General features: G+C 42.8%; 1 protein-coding gene and 1 pseudogene across 2 annotated transcripts in view; one reads left to right on the top strand and one right to left on the bottom strand.

Annotated features, from left to right (window-relative positions):
• The window catches only part of MROH1 (maestro heat like repeat family member 1), a 182,063-nt gene that overhangs the window by 105,529 nt on the left and 60,617 nt on the right, over nucleotides 1-15,917 (bottom strand). For both annotated transcript variants that reach the window (XM_036741524.1, XM_036741523.1), the window contains 3 exons: nucleotides 15,338-15,478; nucleotides 14,467-14,559; nucleotides 9,337-9,415 (listed from right to left, as the gene is read on the bottom strand). In XM_036741524.1, coding sequence (XP_036597419.1) covers nucleotides 9,337-9,415; nucleotides 14,467-14,559; nucleotides 15,338-15,478 — 313 coding nt within the window. The remainder of the gene's footprint in view (nucleotides 1-9,336; nucleotides 9,416-14,466; nucleotides 14,560-15,337; nucleotides 15,479-15,917) is intronic.
• Nucleotides 10,873-12,300, top strand: LOC118834079 (annotated as a pseudogene).

Below are 15,917 nucleotides of genomic sequence, written 5' to 3'. Positions count from 1 at the left end.
GCTCCCACAGATTAAATAATCATCTCTATGCAAATGACTCTTAAATCTATGTATCTGTATACCACTAGCACCATAAGCAACAAATGTTTGTTGAATGAATAAATACGTGAATGAGATTATTGATGACAAAGAGTATCCCAAAAAGTCTTAGTGCAGTTCTAAGCTTTAATAACTTCAGAAGAATAAATGCTACAAACTTCCAAAACCCATTTGAAACATAATTTTAAAATATTGACATATTTCTATTTAAAACTCAATATAATCATTATCTTATGCCATGTATGCATCACCATAGTCAACTTTTAAGCTTTGTAAAAACTTTCATCAGCTGCTGTTCAGAGACTGGGAACATGGCATTTGCAACCCCAGCCTTACGATTATCTAAAGATCAAGGTTTAGTTGCATCATGACAATTCTGATGTGATCCCACAAGAAAAAGTCTAATGGGGATAGATCAGGTGATCAAGGGGCCAAGTAAACTCTTCTAATCAATCTACTCTGCTGAGAAAAATATCTCCAGAAATCATGGCACCACAATGCACAATGACAGGATGACTGTCTTATTCAAATTAAAATTTTATTACGTGAAATTTACAAAACTAAATAACGATAAAAGACATTGTATGACCATAAATGGAAAAGAAAGTGGGCTAGTCTACAGCAAGAATCAGGTGATGGCTCAAGTACTACACTGGTAGCCTGTAAATATTAGAATTACCATTTTATCCCTGGTTCCTTTGGGAGCCTATAGGAAATCAGAGGCTAGGAAGCTCCTACCTCTGACACCTACTCCCTGTATGCCATTTGGCAGTCAAAAACCTTTCCAGGTCTCAATTTCCACACCTGTAAAATAAAGGAATTGGACTAAATGGCCTTTGAGATCCAGCTCTACCCCTTTGGTCTTATTCTCTTTGAAGGATTTATGTAAAGATATGGATAAAAATTCATACAGAATACGAAGTTATGGCAAGGTTTCAAATCTGCTGGAACCAAAAGGACGAAACCATGGCTCAACCAAGTAAGTTCAGCTCAAACATATTCACTGTGCTAGGTATTTGGGGGAGGTTAAATAAAATAAGATCTGTTGCCCTCATGGAGCTTAAATTAAAATCCATTCCTGATCCTGTACCTTTGTTCAGGTAATTTCTTCCACCTACACAGCTCTTCATTTATCTAAATCCAACTCAGCTTAAGTGACACTCTCATCCTGTATAGCCTTCCCAAATAACCCCAGCCCATAAAAACCTTACTCTCCTCCACATTCATAGCATATTTTGTCCACGCTAATTAAATGGCAATTAACCATATGCTGCCCTGTGAGATCTCTTTATACTGTTATGACATGTCTTTTCAACTAGATTACAGGCTCTCTGGAGTCAGGAAACTATCTTCTTCATCTTTGTATCCAGTATAACAAGGACAGATAGGTGGCACAATGGATAGAGGGCCAGACCTGGAGTTGGGAAGATTCATCTTGACAAGTTCAAATCAGGCCTCAGACACTTACTAGCTGTGTGGAACCTCAAGGCAACAAGGCAGTCTTTTTACTCCTTGCTAATTGATTCTCTGAACTGCTAAACAATAACAATTGATTCTCTATCTCACCACAATGGTTGTTCCAAAACCTCTCTTCTTTGTTCAGGTCCTCCATGTTGCCTCTTACCCCCAATGTCTCAGCTAAAGATCTCGATTCATACTTCACTGAGAAAAACTAGGACACTTACCAAGGGCGGCTTCTTTTCCCCTTCTTTATATGTCACAATATTTTTGTTTCATTCCCCATTGTCTTCTCTTTTGGAATCAGAAATTCCTCCTTGGAATATCTGATGATGAAACTGGCCTTTCTCCTTCTCAAGACCAATTTCACTACGTGTATCCTTCGTCCTATCTCTTTCCATCTTTTCCAACAGACTGTTCCCATTATCATCCCTTCTCTCCCCATCCACTAGTTCCTTGCTTACTGTCTATAAACACACCCTAAGGCTACACAAACCTAAAAAAAAAATCTTCACTAGATCTTACCATCCCTCCTATCATCTTATATCTCTCCTCCTTTTATCAAACTCCTTGAAACACTTGTTATCTAAAGTCACTGCCAACCCTGACAAACTGTGCTTTTCTCAGCAACCTAAGGGGCAAGGACAACTCCAGGGGACTCACGATGGAGAATGCTATCTTCATCGAGACAAAGAACTGCGAAGTTTGAATACAGACTGAGGCACACTACATGCTCGCCTTTTCTGCTTCTCTTTTGTTTTTGTTTTTGGGGTTTTTTTTTTTGTTTTGGTTTTTTTTGGTTCTGTTTCTTCTTTCTCATGATTCATTCCATTGGTCAAAATTCTTCTCCACGACTTGACTAGTGCATAAATTAATTCAATGTGAAGTTATACATGACAGTTATATGAGACTTCATGCCGTCTTGGGGAGGGAGGGGGGAGGGAGGGGAGAAAAACTGGAACTCAAAACTATGTAGAACCGTGCGTGGTAAACTAAAAATAAATAAAGAAATTTATTATAAAAAAAATATTTAAATGACTACAAAAAAAATTCATCTTTATTATCAAAAACATATAATATAATAAAGTTCTTATGTATAACTGGAAAAAAAAATAAAGTCACTGCCTCTACTTCCTCTCTTACTTCTAAACCTTCTGCATTCGACATTGTTAACCCTCTTCTCATTCTGGATTTGCTGTTGTTGTTCAGTCATTTTCAGTTGTGTCTGACTATCCACTGGGCCACCTAACTGACCATCATTCTGGAATACTCTCATCTTTTAACATTCCGTCTTTCCTTCTGTCATACAACTCCAAACCCGGTTCTTCATCCTCAATGGGGTCTCCAATCTCTCAGTTCTTTCCCATGCCAACACTCCTATATTGGCTACACTCTCTTCCCCTCCCTGCCCTATTCTGACCCTGTGGTGAACAAGTTCAATTCTACACTAGCCTCTACTCTCCAGTTCCTTTCCTCCATGTCAATCCCGCCCTGCCAAGCACCAGCCTTACATTTTTTCCATACATTTCTTCTTTTATACACATACTGCTGAAAAAAAAGCTGGAGAAAAATCACAAAGCCATGCTGACCCAGTCCACTACAAACTTGTTAGGTAATCTCAACTGGGCCTTAACTGTAGGAAGGCAATCATTTTATGCCTAATAGATTCATTATCCCAGTCGCCACAACAACTTTTCCAAACTTTTATACCCCTCCTCAAAACTCCCAAGGCTCCTCTTCATTTTTAGCTCAAATTTTACTGACACAATTAAGGTAATGTACTGAGAGCTCCTGCTTCTCACATCCTCATCTCACATCACAAAGATGCCCTCTACCACTATCTCCAAAGAGAGGTAGCCCTTCTCTTTGCCAAGGCAAACCACCCATTCCATCCTGTCTTCTCCAGTGGACTGCCCCATCAGGCATCCCCGATCCCTTATCAATCATCATTCTCTGCCTGTCTAATGGCTGCCTCTCTATTACCTAAAAACACATCTTGTCTCCCTCATGCACAAAAAACTCTCATTTGATCTATTCATCCTCGCTAGCTATTATCCTATATCTCTCCTTCTTTTTGTGGCTAAACTCTTTGAGAAATTCACCTCAATAGATGATTGTGATGGAATACTACTGCACTATAAGAAATGATGAGCAGGATGCTCTCAGAAAAATCTGGCAAGACTTACATGAACTTATGCAAAGTGAAATGAGCAGAACCAGAATACTGTACACAGCAACAGCAATACTATGTGATGATCAGCTGTGAATGACTTAGCTATTCTCTGCAACACAATGATCCAAGACAACTCTGAAGGACATATGAAGAAAAATGCTATCCATTTCTGGAGAAAGAACTGATGGAGTCTGAATACAGATCGAAGCATACTTTTAAAATTTTCTTTTTCTTGGGTTTTTTTTTGTCTATATTTTCCTTCACAACATGACTAATATAGAAATGTTTTGCATGACTACACAAGTATAACCTGTATCAAATTGCTTGCCTTCTCAATGAGGGCAGAGGGAAGGGGGAGAATTTGGAACTCAAAAAAATTTTTTTATTTAATTTATTTAATATATTTAATTTTCAGCACTGATTTTCACAAGAGTTTGAATTACAAATTTTCTCCCCATTTCTACCCACCCCACTCCAAGATGGTGTATATTCTGGTTGCCCCGTTCCCCAGTCAGCCCTCTCTTCTGTCACCCCACTCCCCTCCCATCCCCTTTTCCCTTCCTTTCTTGTAGGGCAAGATAAATTTCTACGCCCCATTGCCTGTGTATCTTATTTTCTAGTTGCATGCAAAAACTTTTTTTTTTGGTGTTTTTGAACATCTGTTTTTAAAACTTTGAATTCCAGATTCTCTCCCCTCTTCCCTTCCCACCCACTCTCCCTAAGAAGTCAAGCAATTCAACCTAGGCCACATGCACATCATTATGCAAAACCCTTCCACAATACTCATGTTGTGAAAGACTAACTATATTTTGCTCCTTCCTAACCTATCACCCTTTATTGAATTTTCTCCCTTGACCCTGTCCCTTTTCAAAAGTGTTTGTTTTTGATTACCTCCTCCCCCATCTGCCCTCCCTTCTATCATCCCTCCTTTTTTATCTTCTTCCTCCTTCTTTCCTGTGGGGTAAGATACCCAACTGAGTGTGTACGGTATTCCCTCCTCAGGTCAAATCTGATGAGAGCAAGATTCACTCATTCCCCCTCACCTGGCTCCTCTTTCCTTCCTACAGAACTGCTTTTTCTTACTACATTTATGCGAGATATTTTACCCCATTCTATCTCTTCCTTTCTCCCTCTCTCAATATATTCCTCTCTCAACCCTTAATTTGATTTTATTTTTTTTTAGATATCATCCCTTCATATTCAACTCACTCTGTGCCCTCTGTCCATATATATATACACCTACATATATAGACATACACACACACATAAATATACATACATATATATATATATATACACATATATACATATGCATATTCCCCTCAGCTACCCTAATACTGAGGTCTCATGAATCATACACATCATCTTTCCATGTAGGAATGTAAATGAAACAGTTCAACTTTAGTAAGTCCCTTATGATTTCTTTTTCTTGTTCTTTTTCTTGATTACCTTTTCATGCTTCTCTTGATTCTCGTGTTTGAAAGTCAAATTTTCTATTCAGCTCTGGTCTTTTCACTGAGAAAGCTTGAAAGTCCTCTATTTTATTGAAAATCCATATTTTGCCTTGGAGCATAATACTCAGTTTTGCTGGGTAGGTGATTCTTGGTTTTAATCCTAGCTCCATTCACCTCTGGAATATCATATTCCAAGCACTTTGATATCTTAATGTAGAAGCTGCTAGATCTTGTGTTATCCTGATTGTGTTTCCACAATACTCAAATTGTTTCTTTCTGGCTGCTTGCAGTATTTTCTCCTTGATCTGGGAGCTCTGGAATTTGGCAACAATATTCCTAGGAGTTTTCTTTTTGGGATCTATTTGAGGAGGTGATCTGTGGATTCTTTCAATTTCTATTTTACCCTCTGCTTCTAGAATATCAGGGCAGTTCTCCTGGATAATTTCTTGAAAGATGATATCTAGGCTCTTATTCTGATCATGGCTTTCAGGTAGTCCACTAATTTTTAAATTATCTCTCCTGGACCTATTTTCCAGGTCAGTGGTTTTTCCAATGAGATATTTCACATTGTCTTCCATTTTTTCATTCCTTTGGCTCTGTTTTATAAAATCTTGATTTCTCATAAAGTCACTACCTTCCACTTGCTCCAATCTAATTTTTAAGGTAGTATTTTCTTCAGTGGTCTTTTGGACCTCCTTTTCCATTTGGCTAATTCTGCCTTTCAAAGCATTCTTCTCCTCATTGGCTTTTTGGAGCTCTTTTGCCATTTGAGTGAGTCTATTTTTTAAGGTGTTGTTTTCTTCAGTATTTTTTTCAGTATTTTTTTGTGTCTTCTTTAGCAAGTCACTGACTTGTTTTTCATGGTTTTCTTGCATCCTTCTCATTTCTCTTCCCAATTTTTCCTCTACTTCTCTAACTTGCTTTTCCAAATCCTTTTTGAGCTCTTTCATGGCCTGAGACCAGTTCATGTTTTTCTTGGAGGATTTTGTTGTAGGCTCTTTGACTTTGTTGACTCCTTCTGGCTGTATGTTTTGGTCTTGTTTGTCACTGAAGAAGGATTCCAAAGTCTGAGACTGAATCTGGGTGCATTTTTGCTACCTGGCCATGTTCCCAGTCAACTTACTTGACCCTTGAGTTTTTTGGTGGGGTATGACTGTTTGTAAAGAGTACTTTGTTCCAAGCTTGAGGGGATGCGCTGTTGTTTTCAGAGCTATTACAGCCAGCTCTGACACACCAGCACTCCTCCTTCCCCAAGAACCCCCAACCTGAACTGGACTCAGATCTTCAGCAAGCTCTGCACTCCTGCTCCGATCAGCCACTTAATTACTCCCACCAGGTGGGCCTGGGGCTGGAAGCAACTGCAGCTATAGTTCTGTAGCTAAGCCACCTCCACTGCCCCCGGGGCGGTGGCCGAACTGAACTCCTTCCACTCCCGCAGCTTTTCCCACTAACCTTCTCTGTTGTCTTTGGTGTTTGTGGGTTGAGAAGTCTGGTAACTGCCACAGCTCACTGATTCAGAGTGCTAGGGCCCGCTCTGCCCAGCTCCCCATCTGGTTGGTCTGGGCGTAGCCCATGCTGGGCTCTGCTCAGCTCCGCTCCGCTCCCAGCTCTGTGCGCGATAGACCTTACCCAGAGACCATCCAGGCTGTCCTGGGCTGGAGCCCTGCTTCTCTCTGCTATTTCGTGGGTTCTGCAGTTCTTCTTTGTTGTCCTTGGTGTTTGTGGGTTGAGAAGTCTGATAACTGCCACAGCTCACTGATTCAGGGTGCTAGGGTCTGCTCCGCCTGGCTCCTGGTCTGGTTGGCCCTGCCGCCGCCCCTGCTGGGCTCTGCTCAGCTCTGTTCCCAGCTCCGCGCATGAGAGACCTTACCCAGAGACCATCCAGGCTGTCCTGGGCTGGAGCCCTGCTTCCCTCTGCTATTTTGTGGGTTCAGCAGTTCTAGAATTTGTTCAGAGCCATTTTTTATAGGTTTTTGGAGGGACTTGTCAGGGAGCTCACGCAAGTCCCTGCTTTCCAGCCACCATCTTGGCTCTGCCCCCCCAAACTCAAAATTTAAAAAAACAAATGTTAAAAATTGTTTTTACATATGTAATTGGGGAAAAATAAAACACTAAATAAATAATTTTTAAAAAGAGAAAAAAAGAGAGAAATCTACCTCAAAATAAATGCTTGTTGATTGACTGCTTATTAACAGCAAGAATTCCTTTGAATCAGTCATGATGATTACAGATAACTTCTAACAGCAACCAAATTTTTCAAAAGAAAGAGAAATTCTTATTTCTCTTGCACATTAAGGTAAATTAATCTTAGGCTGGGCTTTCCTGCTTCAGGCCTGGAACCTAGACTGTCATCAACATAAGCTAAGATACCAGCTGAACCTAACCATGGTTTGGTGAGGGAGAAGAAAATACAATTTTCTCCCATCAGGGCCATCATATACGACTGTCCTGAAAAGTCATATTTGGGGCATAGGTGGGGAGAGACCAGAGCTGAAACATGAAGGCCAACAATGCTTCCCTTAAGCCAACAATCCCACTTAAGGAGAGGCTCTAGCAAAGAGATGATCTTGTACTCCCTGGCAGCCCTGTGGACACTTTTCCACTCTACTGTACACTCACAACATGTCAACTGTTGTCCTTTACCATGATATCCTAAACACCACCACCACCTGTAACTACTACTAGGGATTTATGAATCAGATATTCTCCTAAACCATACTCAGAAACACAAGCAATTTAAATAGATGCCACTAAGATTACCAGGAAAAAGGATTAGTTCAGTGGGAGTCCTGTAAGAATTGTTAATCGAACAAGAATATAATAATATACTACAGAAATGAAAAACTACAGGAACACCCTGGGAGAAGACAGAGAAAGAAAGTTAGTTGTTTCTCCAGTCTGTTCTGCACCTCACTCTCCTCCTAGACCCTTTTATCTTTTTTTGGATCAGACCTATGATTTCATCATTATAGGGCGCTCTCAATGAGAAACTTCATTTACCAATGGAGATCAGTGACTTCTTTTCCATTTGTTGTCTCTGGCCCTTGGGAGCTCTGGGAGGTTAAGCAACTTGCCCATGGTCACATAGACAGTATGTGTCAGAGGTGGGCCTTATACTCAGGTGGCTCTCTCTATACACTAGGCAGCACTGCCTCTCTGTTCCCTTCCCTACCACACATAAGCATTTGTCATGGCTATAGGTTCCATTTTTCCTTTTCTTTGCCTTTTCCTTTCCTTTGTCTCAATACATGACAAGTTTCTCAAAGGTATGGAAATACCAAAATCTACCTTTATATACTTGGGGACTAAAAGGGAGGTCTCTTTCCTCCATCTTCTCCATCCCAGAAGACTGAAAACTCTTTGAGGTCAGGGATTGTCTTTGTTCTCTTTGTTATAGAGAGCAGTGAACGACGGGCTCTGCATATAGGAGACACCCAATACCAAATATTTGTTGAATCGAACCCCTTATTCTTCCCAAAGAACTGTACCCACAGAGGCATAGGTGCCTACAAACCATTCTCACTGTGCTTAGAGGGACAATTCCTTCCCCTGAGAGGTTCAAAGGTCCATTCACCTCACATCAATTATGTTCTTAACTCTTCCCTTTCTATCTTGTAGCTGGCAATGGAGTTTCTGCAATTCCAGGCAGCAATCAGTAATTTTTAACCAGTTTACTATGGTCCCAGGCAAAATTCACTCTACTCCAAACCCTAAACTGTGCAAATTACTGTACATCTCTGGGATAGGCCTGTGAAGGTACCGGTTAATGGGGCCTAAATACAGGGCATGACATAACAATGGAGCACCTTAGCTGCTCCAAAAAACATCATCATGGCTAAGAGGAAGGGAAGAAGGCCATGACCTCTCCAGAGCCCCTCAGTCTGCTATGCTTTATCCATGCTGCCCACATTCAAGTGTACCTGCACAAACTCATTCAATCCTCTTCATAATCTGTCAATCCTACTTTCCTTTATGCCATTTCCTACTCTATCCCAGCACCTTCCACAAATATTTTTGTGATTAATATTTTTAAAGCCCCAAACTAGGCAAACACTAGGTATAATCAGGTTCTGCAGACCCACACTGAGATGCTGAGGAATTATCTGCCCTCTTCCTTGGAAGAAAGTGACACCAGGCTAGACTGCCCCATTGGTATAGAACTTCCTCTTCCCTCCCGCCACCCCCAAATCTTTTCCCAACCCCCCATCTTACCCAGAATTGTGAAGCAACGCAGGACTTCATTGTGATTCTTAATGACCAAGGGGTTGAGTGAATCCACTGGGGCACAAATCTGCTCCAAGGAACAGAGGAAAGAAATTACCAAGATGACCACTGCCTAAGCACCCTCACTTTATACTCTATGTTGGTCAACTATGTGTCCGGAAAGGACCAGTCCCCAGATGTAAGGAAAATGCTCAAAATGGGGGCAAACATCCTTCCTTGCAAACTTTCTCAACAACCTGTGCAATATTTACATCCACACACAGGGCTCCTATATCTTGTAGGAAAAGGATATTTGAGGAGGCTCCACTTCCCCTATAATCCTCCTTCCACCAATTGCTTAGATAGCAAAGTCCCCAGGGCAGAAGAGTGGAACTGGAGATGCAGAGGGGACTAGAAGAAGCCACCCAGGACCCTCCCAAAACTATATGGCATCCCTAGGTGTATTCTCAACTTAGAGATTACCTCATTTTCTGGACTACAACCTTCCAACACTTTTAAAGCAAATGAAAACAGAAGTTGTGTCAGCAAAAGGAAGCAGTTATCACTTAGTGGTTCCAGACTGAGCTAGAGCTAATGTAGGGAGCCTTCCTGGGATAGTACTTAAGGCTTTAACAGGAATCTCAAGCCAGACCTCAGGACTTGTAATTCTAGTGTATCTCCTCACTTGTGGAATATGAGAGAAGCAAAAATTATCAGCAAACAGGAAAAAGCAGCTATTGCCTCTAAGTTGTAAGACATAGGGAAATTTCTAGAAAAAGTTAATTTCTCATGCCGTCTAGCATCAGCTAGGGTAAAAACTGATTAGGGGCAGTTCTGAATTACCAGCTTTTTTCCTACTTAGTTACCTCTGGTGCAAATAGCAAAGCTAATAAATCTGTTGTTCTTTCCTTTCCTCATAAGGCCAGGTCTCCTTTCCGTAGACCATGCCCCAAATTTACACATCTCTGAACTGTTGAAGCCCTGTTTCTTAGGACAATTTTCCCTTTGTGGATCTAAAACTAAAATGAGTCACCAGGAATCATAAAATACTGTCTGACGTTGAGTCAGAATCACTTTCTGCAGCTTGGCTTTCCGTGCAGCTCTCTTCCTATAGAATTCCTAAAATGGTCAAGACTTCTTGACTCCAAAACTATACCTCAATTACAGTCTCCCATCAGAATGTTCTTCAGTGCCTGAGGTCTCCTCACCCTGTAACATCTATTCCCTGTGGCCTTCTCATTCTTCTGCCAGGCCAGCCTCCTTCCCCTTTTGGTAGGTTCTTTCTAGGGCCTCCATTTTGTGCAGGGAACCAGGCCAGCCAGGCTCCGTGCCCTTCCTGTTCTGCTCTTGACTTTGTTGACTTCCAAAGCAGGCCTGACACCAAGTACTTCCAGTTTTCTCCCCTCCCCAACATCACTCCCCTTTCAGCTCCCTTTAGTTCATCTTCTTTCCTTTAAAATGCTAAGTTCCTTAGTCCTTGAGGCATAGGCAGTCGGCTGCCTTCTATTTTCTGTTGCTTGGCAGCTGGTACGTGCATGTGTGGACATGGCCTCCAACGAGTACACTCAGCAGGCCACATAAAGCTACAGGGCTTACCCTACCCAGCCTGGACAAGGCTATGCCCAACAGAGCAGTCAGCCCTATGGCCAACAGAGCTACAGTGGTTATGGCCAATCAGCTGATACCTCAGGCTGTGGTCAGAGCAGTTATGGCTCCTCCTATGGACAAATCCAGAACACAGGCTACGAGACTCAGTCAGCTCCCCAAGGATATGGTTCAACCAGTGGCTAAGGCAACAGCCAGAGTTCCCAACCTTCTTATGATCAGCAATCACCCTATCCTGGCTACAGCCAGCAGCCAGCCCCTAGCATCACTTCAGGGAGCTATGGCAGCATAGCTAGGCAGCCCCAGAGTGGGGGCTATGGTCAGCAGTCTGGTTACGGTGGACAAGAAAGCTCCTACAATCCCCCTCAGGGATATGGCCAGCAGAACCAGTATAACAGCAGCAGTGGGGGCAATGGAGGGGGTGGTGGAGGTAGCTATGGCCAAGATCGGTCATCTATGAGTAGAAGTGGTGGTAGCTATGGCAACCAGGACCAGAGTGGAGGTGGTAGCAGCAGCAGCATTGGGGGTGGCCAGCAGGACTGAGGGGGAAGAGGACAGGGTAGCGGTGGCAGCGGCAGTGGCTACAACTCTAGCAGTGGTGGCTAAGAGCCCAGAGGTCGTGGAGGTAGCCATGGAGGCAGAGGTGGCATGGGCAGAAGTGACCATGGTGGCTTCAATAAATTTTGTGGGCTCAGGGACCAAGGATCACACCATGACTCTGAACAGGATAATTCCGATAATAATACCATCTCCATCCAAGGCTTGAGTGAGAATGTTACCATTGAGTCTGTGGCAGATTACTTCAAGCAAATCAGCATTATTAAGACTAATAAGAAGACAAGGCAGCCTATGATCAACTTGTATACAGACAGAGAGACAGGAAAGCTGAAAGGAGAGGCTACAGTATCCTTTGATGACCCTCCTTCTGCCAAGGCAGCCACTGATTGGCTTGATGGCAAAGATTTTTCTGGAAACCCCATTAAAGTCTCCTTTGCTACACGAAGAGCAGCCTTTAACAGAGGAGGCAGCAATGGCCGTGGTGGTGGTAGCAGAGGAGGATTCCCTGGTGGAGGGGGCCAGCAGCGAGCTGGAGACTGGAAGTGCCCTAATCCCACATGTGAGAATAACCACTGTAAGGCACCTAAACATGATAGACCGGGAGGGGGCCCTGGAGGCTCTCACATAGGGGGGGGTAATTTTGGAGATGATCCGAGAGGTGGCAATGACCATGGAGGGTACCAAGGCAGAGGCGGGGACAGTGGGGGATTCTGAGGGGGCCGGGGTGGAGGGAACAGAGGTGGCTTTGGACCTGGCAAGATGGACTCAAGGGGTGAACACAGACAAGACTGACAGGAGAGGCCATATTAGCCTAGTTCAGGCATCTCTGGACCATCTTTTCTTCCAGACCCTACTGTTGGTCCCTTTATTTTATAACCTTCCTACCCAGTTCCCTATCCTTGTTTTGTGTCAGACTTTGTAATTGTAACCATGCCCCCAGCTCCCATTAAATGCTATTGTTTTAGTTATCCAAAAAAAAAATGTTAAGTTCCAGATCTGTGCAGACCAGGCCAGCACAGACAGGGCCCCAGCAAACCAGGAACAGGCCTTGGGAGCCGCTGAATGAGCAGCAGCAGCAGCTGCTTCTGCAGTTCTCAGCCCACATGCTGTAAGGGGGCCGAACAACTGGTCAGAAGGAGATTACAGGGGTCTCTTTGCTAGCACTAAGGCAGGACTCTGTTGTTTTGCCCATACTCAAAGTTCTAAAAATGAATGTTAAAAATTATTTTTACAGGCAATTGGGGAAAAATAAAATACTAAATAAATTTTAACAGAAAAAGTAAAATAAAATGTTAAGTTCCCTGAGGGCAGGGACTACCTTTCTTTTTTATTGTATTTGTATCCCCAGAACTTAGCACAGTGCCTGGTATATAGTAAGTACTTAATAAATGCTTGTTTCCTTCTTTCCAGAGGAAAAAACTTCAGAGGGCATCAAGTTCAACCTGTACCAGAAAAGGAATCCTCTCTAAAATATCCCCAAGGAAGCAGTCCTCCAGCCCCTGACGGGAGAACTTCAGTGACAGGTATGCACTGCCTTCTAAGGTACTTTATTTCACTTCTGGATACCTCTGATTGTCAGGAATTTTTTCCTTACATGAAACAAAAATCTGTCTCTCTGCAACTCCTAATCGTTTCTTCTAGTTTTATTCCCATTACCCTAAGGAATCTGAGAATAGGAAAACTTCTCACAGGGTCTACTCCCTTCAATCTTCAGAACTCCAGAGCAGGACTACAATTTACCAGTGATTCTCCTAGAGTCCTGCTGAAGTGCACAGTCCCCTGAGCTAAGGTGTTTGTACCCTGGTGCCCAGATTTCTAAACAGGCCAACAATGGCATAAAAAGAGTAAGCGCCAGAAGGGCACAAGGTTACCACAGAAACAAGCCTTGTGTATGTGAGTTCATATGAGACGAGAAAGACAGATGGAGAAAGAGAGTGAGAGCTGGAGAGATAGATAACCTGGCTTCATAGCAATTTCAGTTAACCCTGTCAGTTGATCTGGCTCATTTCCACCCTGAAGACAGGAGAATCTGAGAGAGTACCAGGATCCACAGTGGCCAAAGGACAGAGAAAGAAGAAGCCACCATTTCATGAGCTCTAGGGTGTAAATTTAATAATGATCAAGTAAATCTTGATCTTGGGAGATGGCTATGTAAGGTGATTTTCTTTAGGTCCTGAGACCATTCTTCAAAATAGGGACTCTGTTTTATTCATTTTTGTATCTCCTTCAGAACTTTGGTACAAAGGAACTGCCCAATATATGTTTGATGACTGAATAAATGGACTGCCTCATGAGTAAATGAGTATTCTGTCACCAGCAGCATCTAAGCAAATGCTGGATAACCTTCTGTCAGGGAGACTATAAAGTATATTTGTACATTGGGAGAAAAGAAGAAGTATATAGCCTCCAAAGTCACTTACAATCAATATAATATGATAGGAAATGATATGTATGATATGATATGATATAGAGAACTATTCTCTATGGTTACAATGGACTCTGAAGACTTCATTCCAAGAAGCATCCTTTCCTGTGGAGTTATCTGAATAAAAGCAAACACTCTTAACCAAAGACTCCAAATCAACTCCACTGCAATGGGGCCATGTGTTTCTCAACTCACACTCAAACCCAGAAGGGGAAGGTTTGGGGGCCAGAGGGAGCTCCAACAAACCGTCCAAAATTTTCCATAAGGCACACACATAGCTAAATGTATAGCTATCTGAAAATATTCCCTTCCTCCTGGTCCCTATTTACTCAAAGGCAGGCAAGAAGAGGTTCTTAGTCAGTAGCCCCATTTTTTTCCCACAAGTCTTTGGCCCAGTGTTCCAGAAGGTCAGCATCAAAACTAAAGGCTCTTTTTTCCTAGTCGAGGCAATACCATGGGCCAGACTTGGTCACAACCCCTTGTATGTAGGAAGCATCCTCTCTATTCTCTCCCTTTACTTATACCCTTTTCTGACTGTCAAATAGTCTTACCTGAGGGTGCAAAGCAGCCAGAAGCATATCAACCTGTACCTCCAATGTGCGGCTCCCCATGTTCACAGAAGCTTCAAGAATCTGCCCAAGACTCTGTTCATGTAGTGGAAAGGACAAAAATGGATAAAGTCAGCCAGGAGGTTAAAGATACAATCCTCTGATAGGGACAGGGGCAGGAAACCAAACCTGTATTCTCCCTAACAACACAGACCCATCCAAGGATCCATTCGAGAAGAGCACCCTTCTTCCTGTCCAGTTCAGTGTCAAAGAAATGGCAGTAGCCTACTACAGAAACTTTTGCCCCATCATATACCCCAAAATAACCTCTAAATTGCAAGTATACACCCACAGAGCCTTAGGGATGCAAAGCTGCTACAGAAGGCTTGTTTCAGTTGGGAAGGTTAGTTTCCAGGACAGAAAGCACCTAACGAGAGTGAGACTAAGTGGTTCCAGATCCCACCCATATGTTATAAGCCACTCCAATGGGTCAGGAGAGTCTGATTCAGACCAGACCACCAAATAGGCTAAGAACCTATAAGGGGTTTTGGCAAGAGAACTAAAAGAAACCTAGCATACTCAATTCTAGGTAAGTAAGGTTACATTAAGGGGATCATTTTCACTTTCTATTTTTAAAAGCCTCCAAGGAAGAAGCTTTAATAACCACTAGCCTGACTATCAAAAATTTCTTCCTACTATACAACTTATAGTTTCATAATAAACCCCTTTGCTCTTTTGGAAGAGTCCAAGAGCTGTATGTGCTTAGCAGGGAGGTATACATATGCCAGTATCCAGGGGATGAGGACTTAACTCTCTGGATATGTCCACAATGAAGTGCTGGCCCTTGTTGAGGGCCTTGAGCCCAGTGGCTTACCTTGGACACATAAAAGGACTCAGCATGCTTCTTATAGAGGGCAATGATTCCTGGGATGAGCCTGGGCAGCTGTTCCTCTAGCTTTTCACTGGGCAGCAGGTGACTCATGGGCCCCAGTGCCTCAACCACAGCTAGCCGAAGCTGGGAAAAGAAAAGCCAGTGTTCATCCCAACCAGATATCAATTACCTAGAGAATACTAATCAAGCCTTAATTATGTGTAAAGCAATATATAGGTCCTATGGGGCATGAGAAACCACAGAATCATTCTCAGTGAGCTTCAGCTTATGGTCTAAGTAGGAAGACAGATGTGGATACACAGGGAATAATAAGGCAGCACGGGAGTCTGCCCCTGTGGGCTACTGAGACTAAGTGAAATCACATTCAGGTAAAAGATCCCTCTGGGCTAGGGTGGTCCAGAAAACTTTCAGTAAAGAAGAGGAAGTAGAGCTGGGCCTGGCCTAGACACATCACCATTGGCTGGGTCCTTACCCTGTCAAATAGCATCACAACCTTTAAGGGTATAAGCAACAGCATGAGGAAGCAATGTCAACGCCTGTAATGCATTTTAGCACCAAGCCT

The sequence above is a fragment of the Trichosurus vulpecula genome, chromosome 1 (genome assembly GCF_011100635.1).
Source record: "Trichosurus vulpecula isolate mTriVul1 chromosome 1, mTriVul1.pri, whole genome shotgun sequence".
Classification (NCBI taxonomy): Eukaryota; Metazoa; Chordata; class Mammalia; order Diprotodontia; family Phalangeridae; genus Trichosurus; species Trichosurus vulpecula.
The sequence above is the reverse complement of the archived record's forward strand: the minus strand, read 5'-3'. Positions and strand labels throughout refer to the sequence as shown.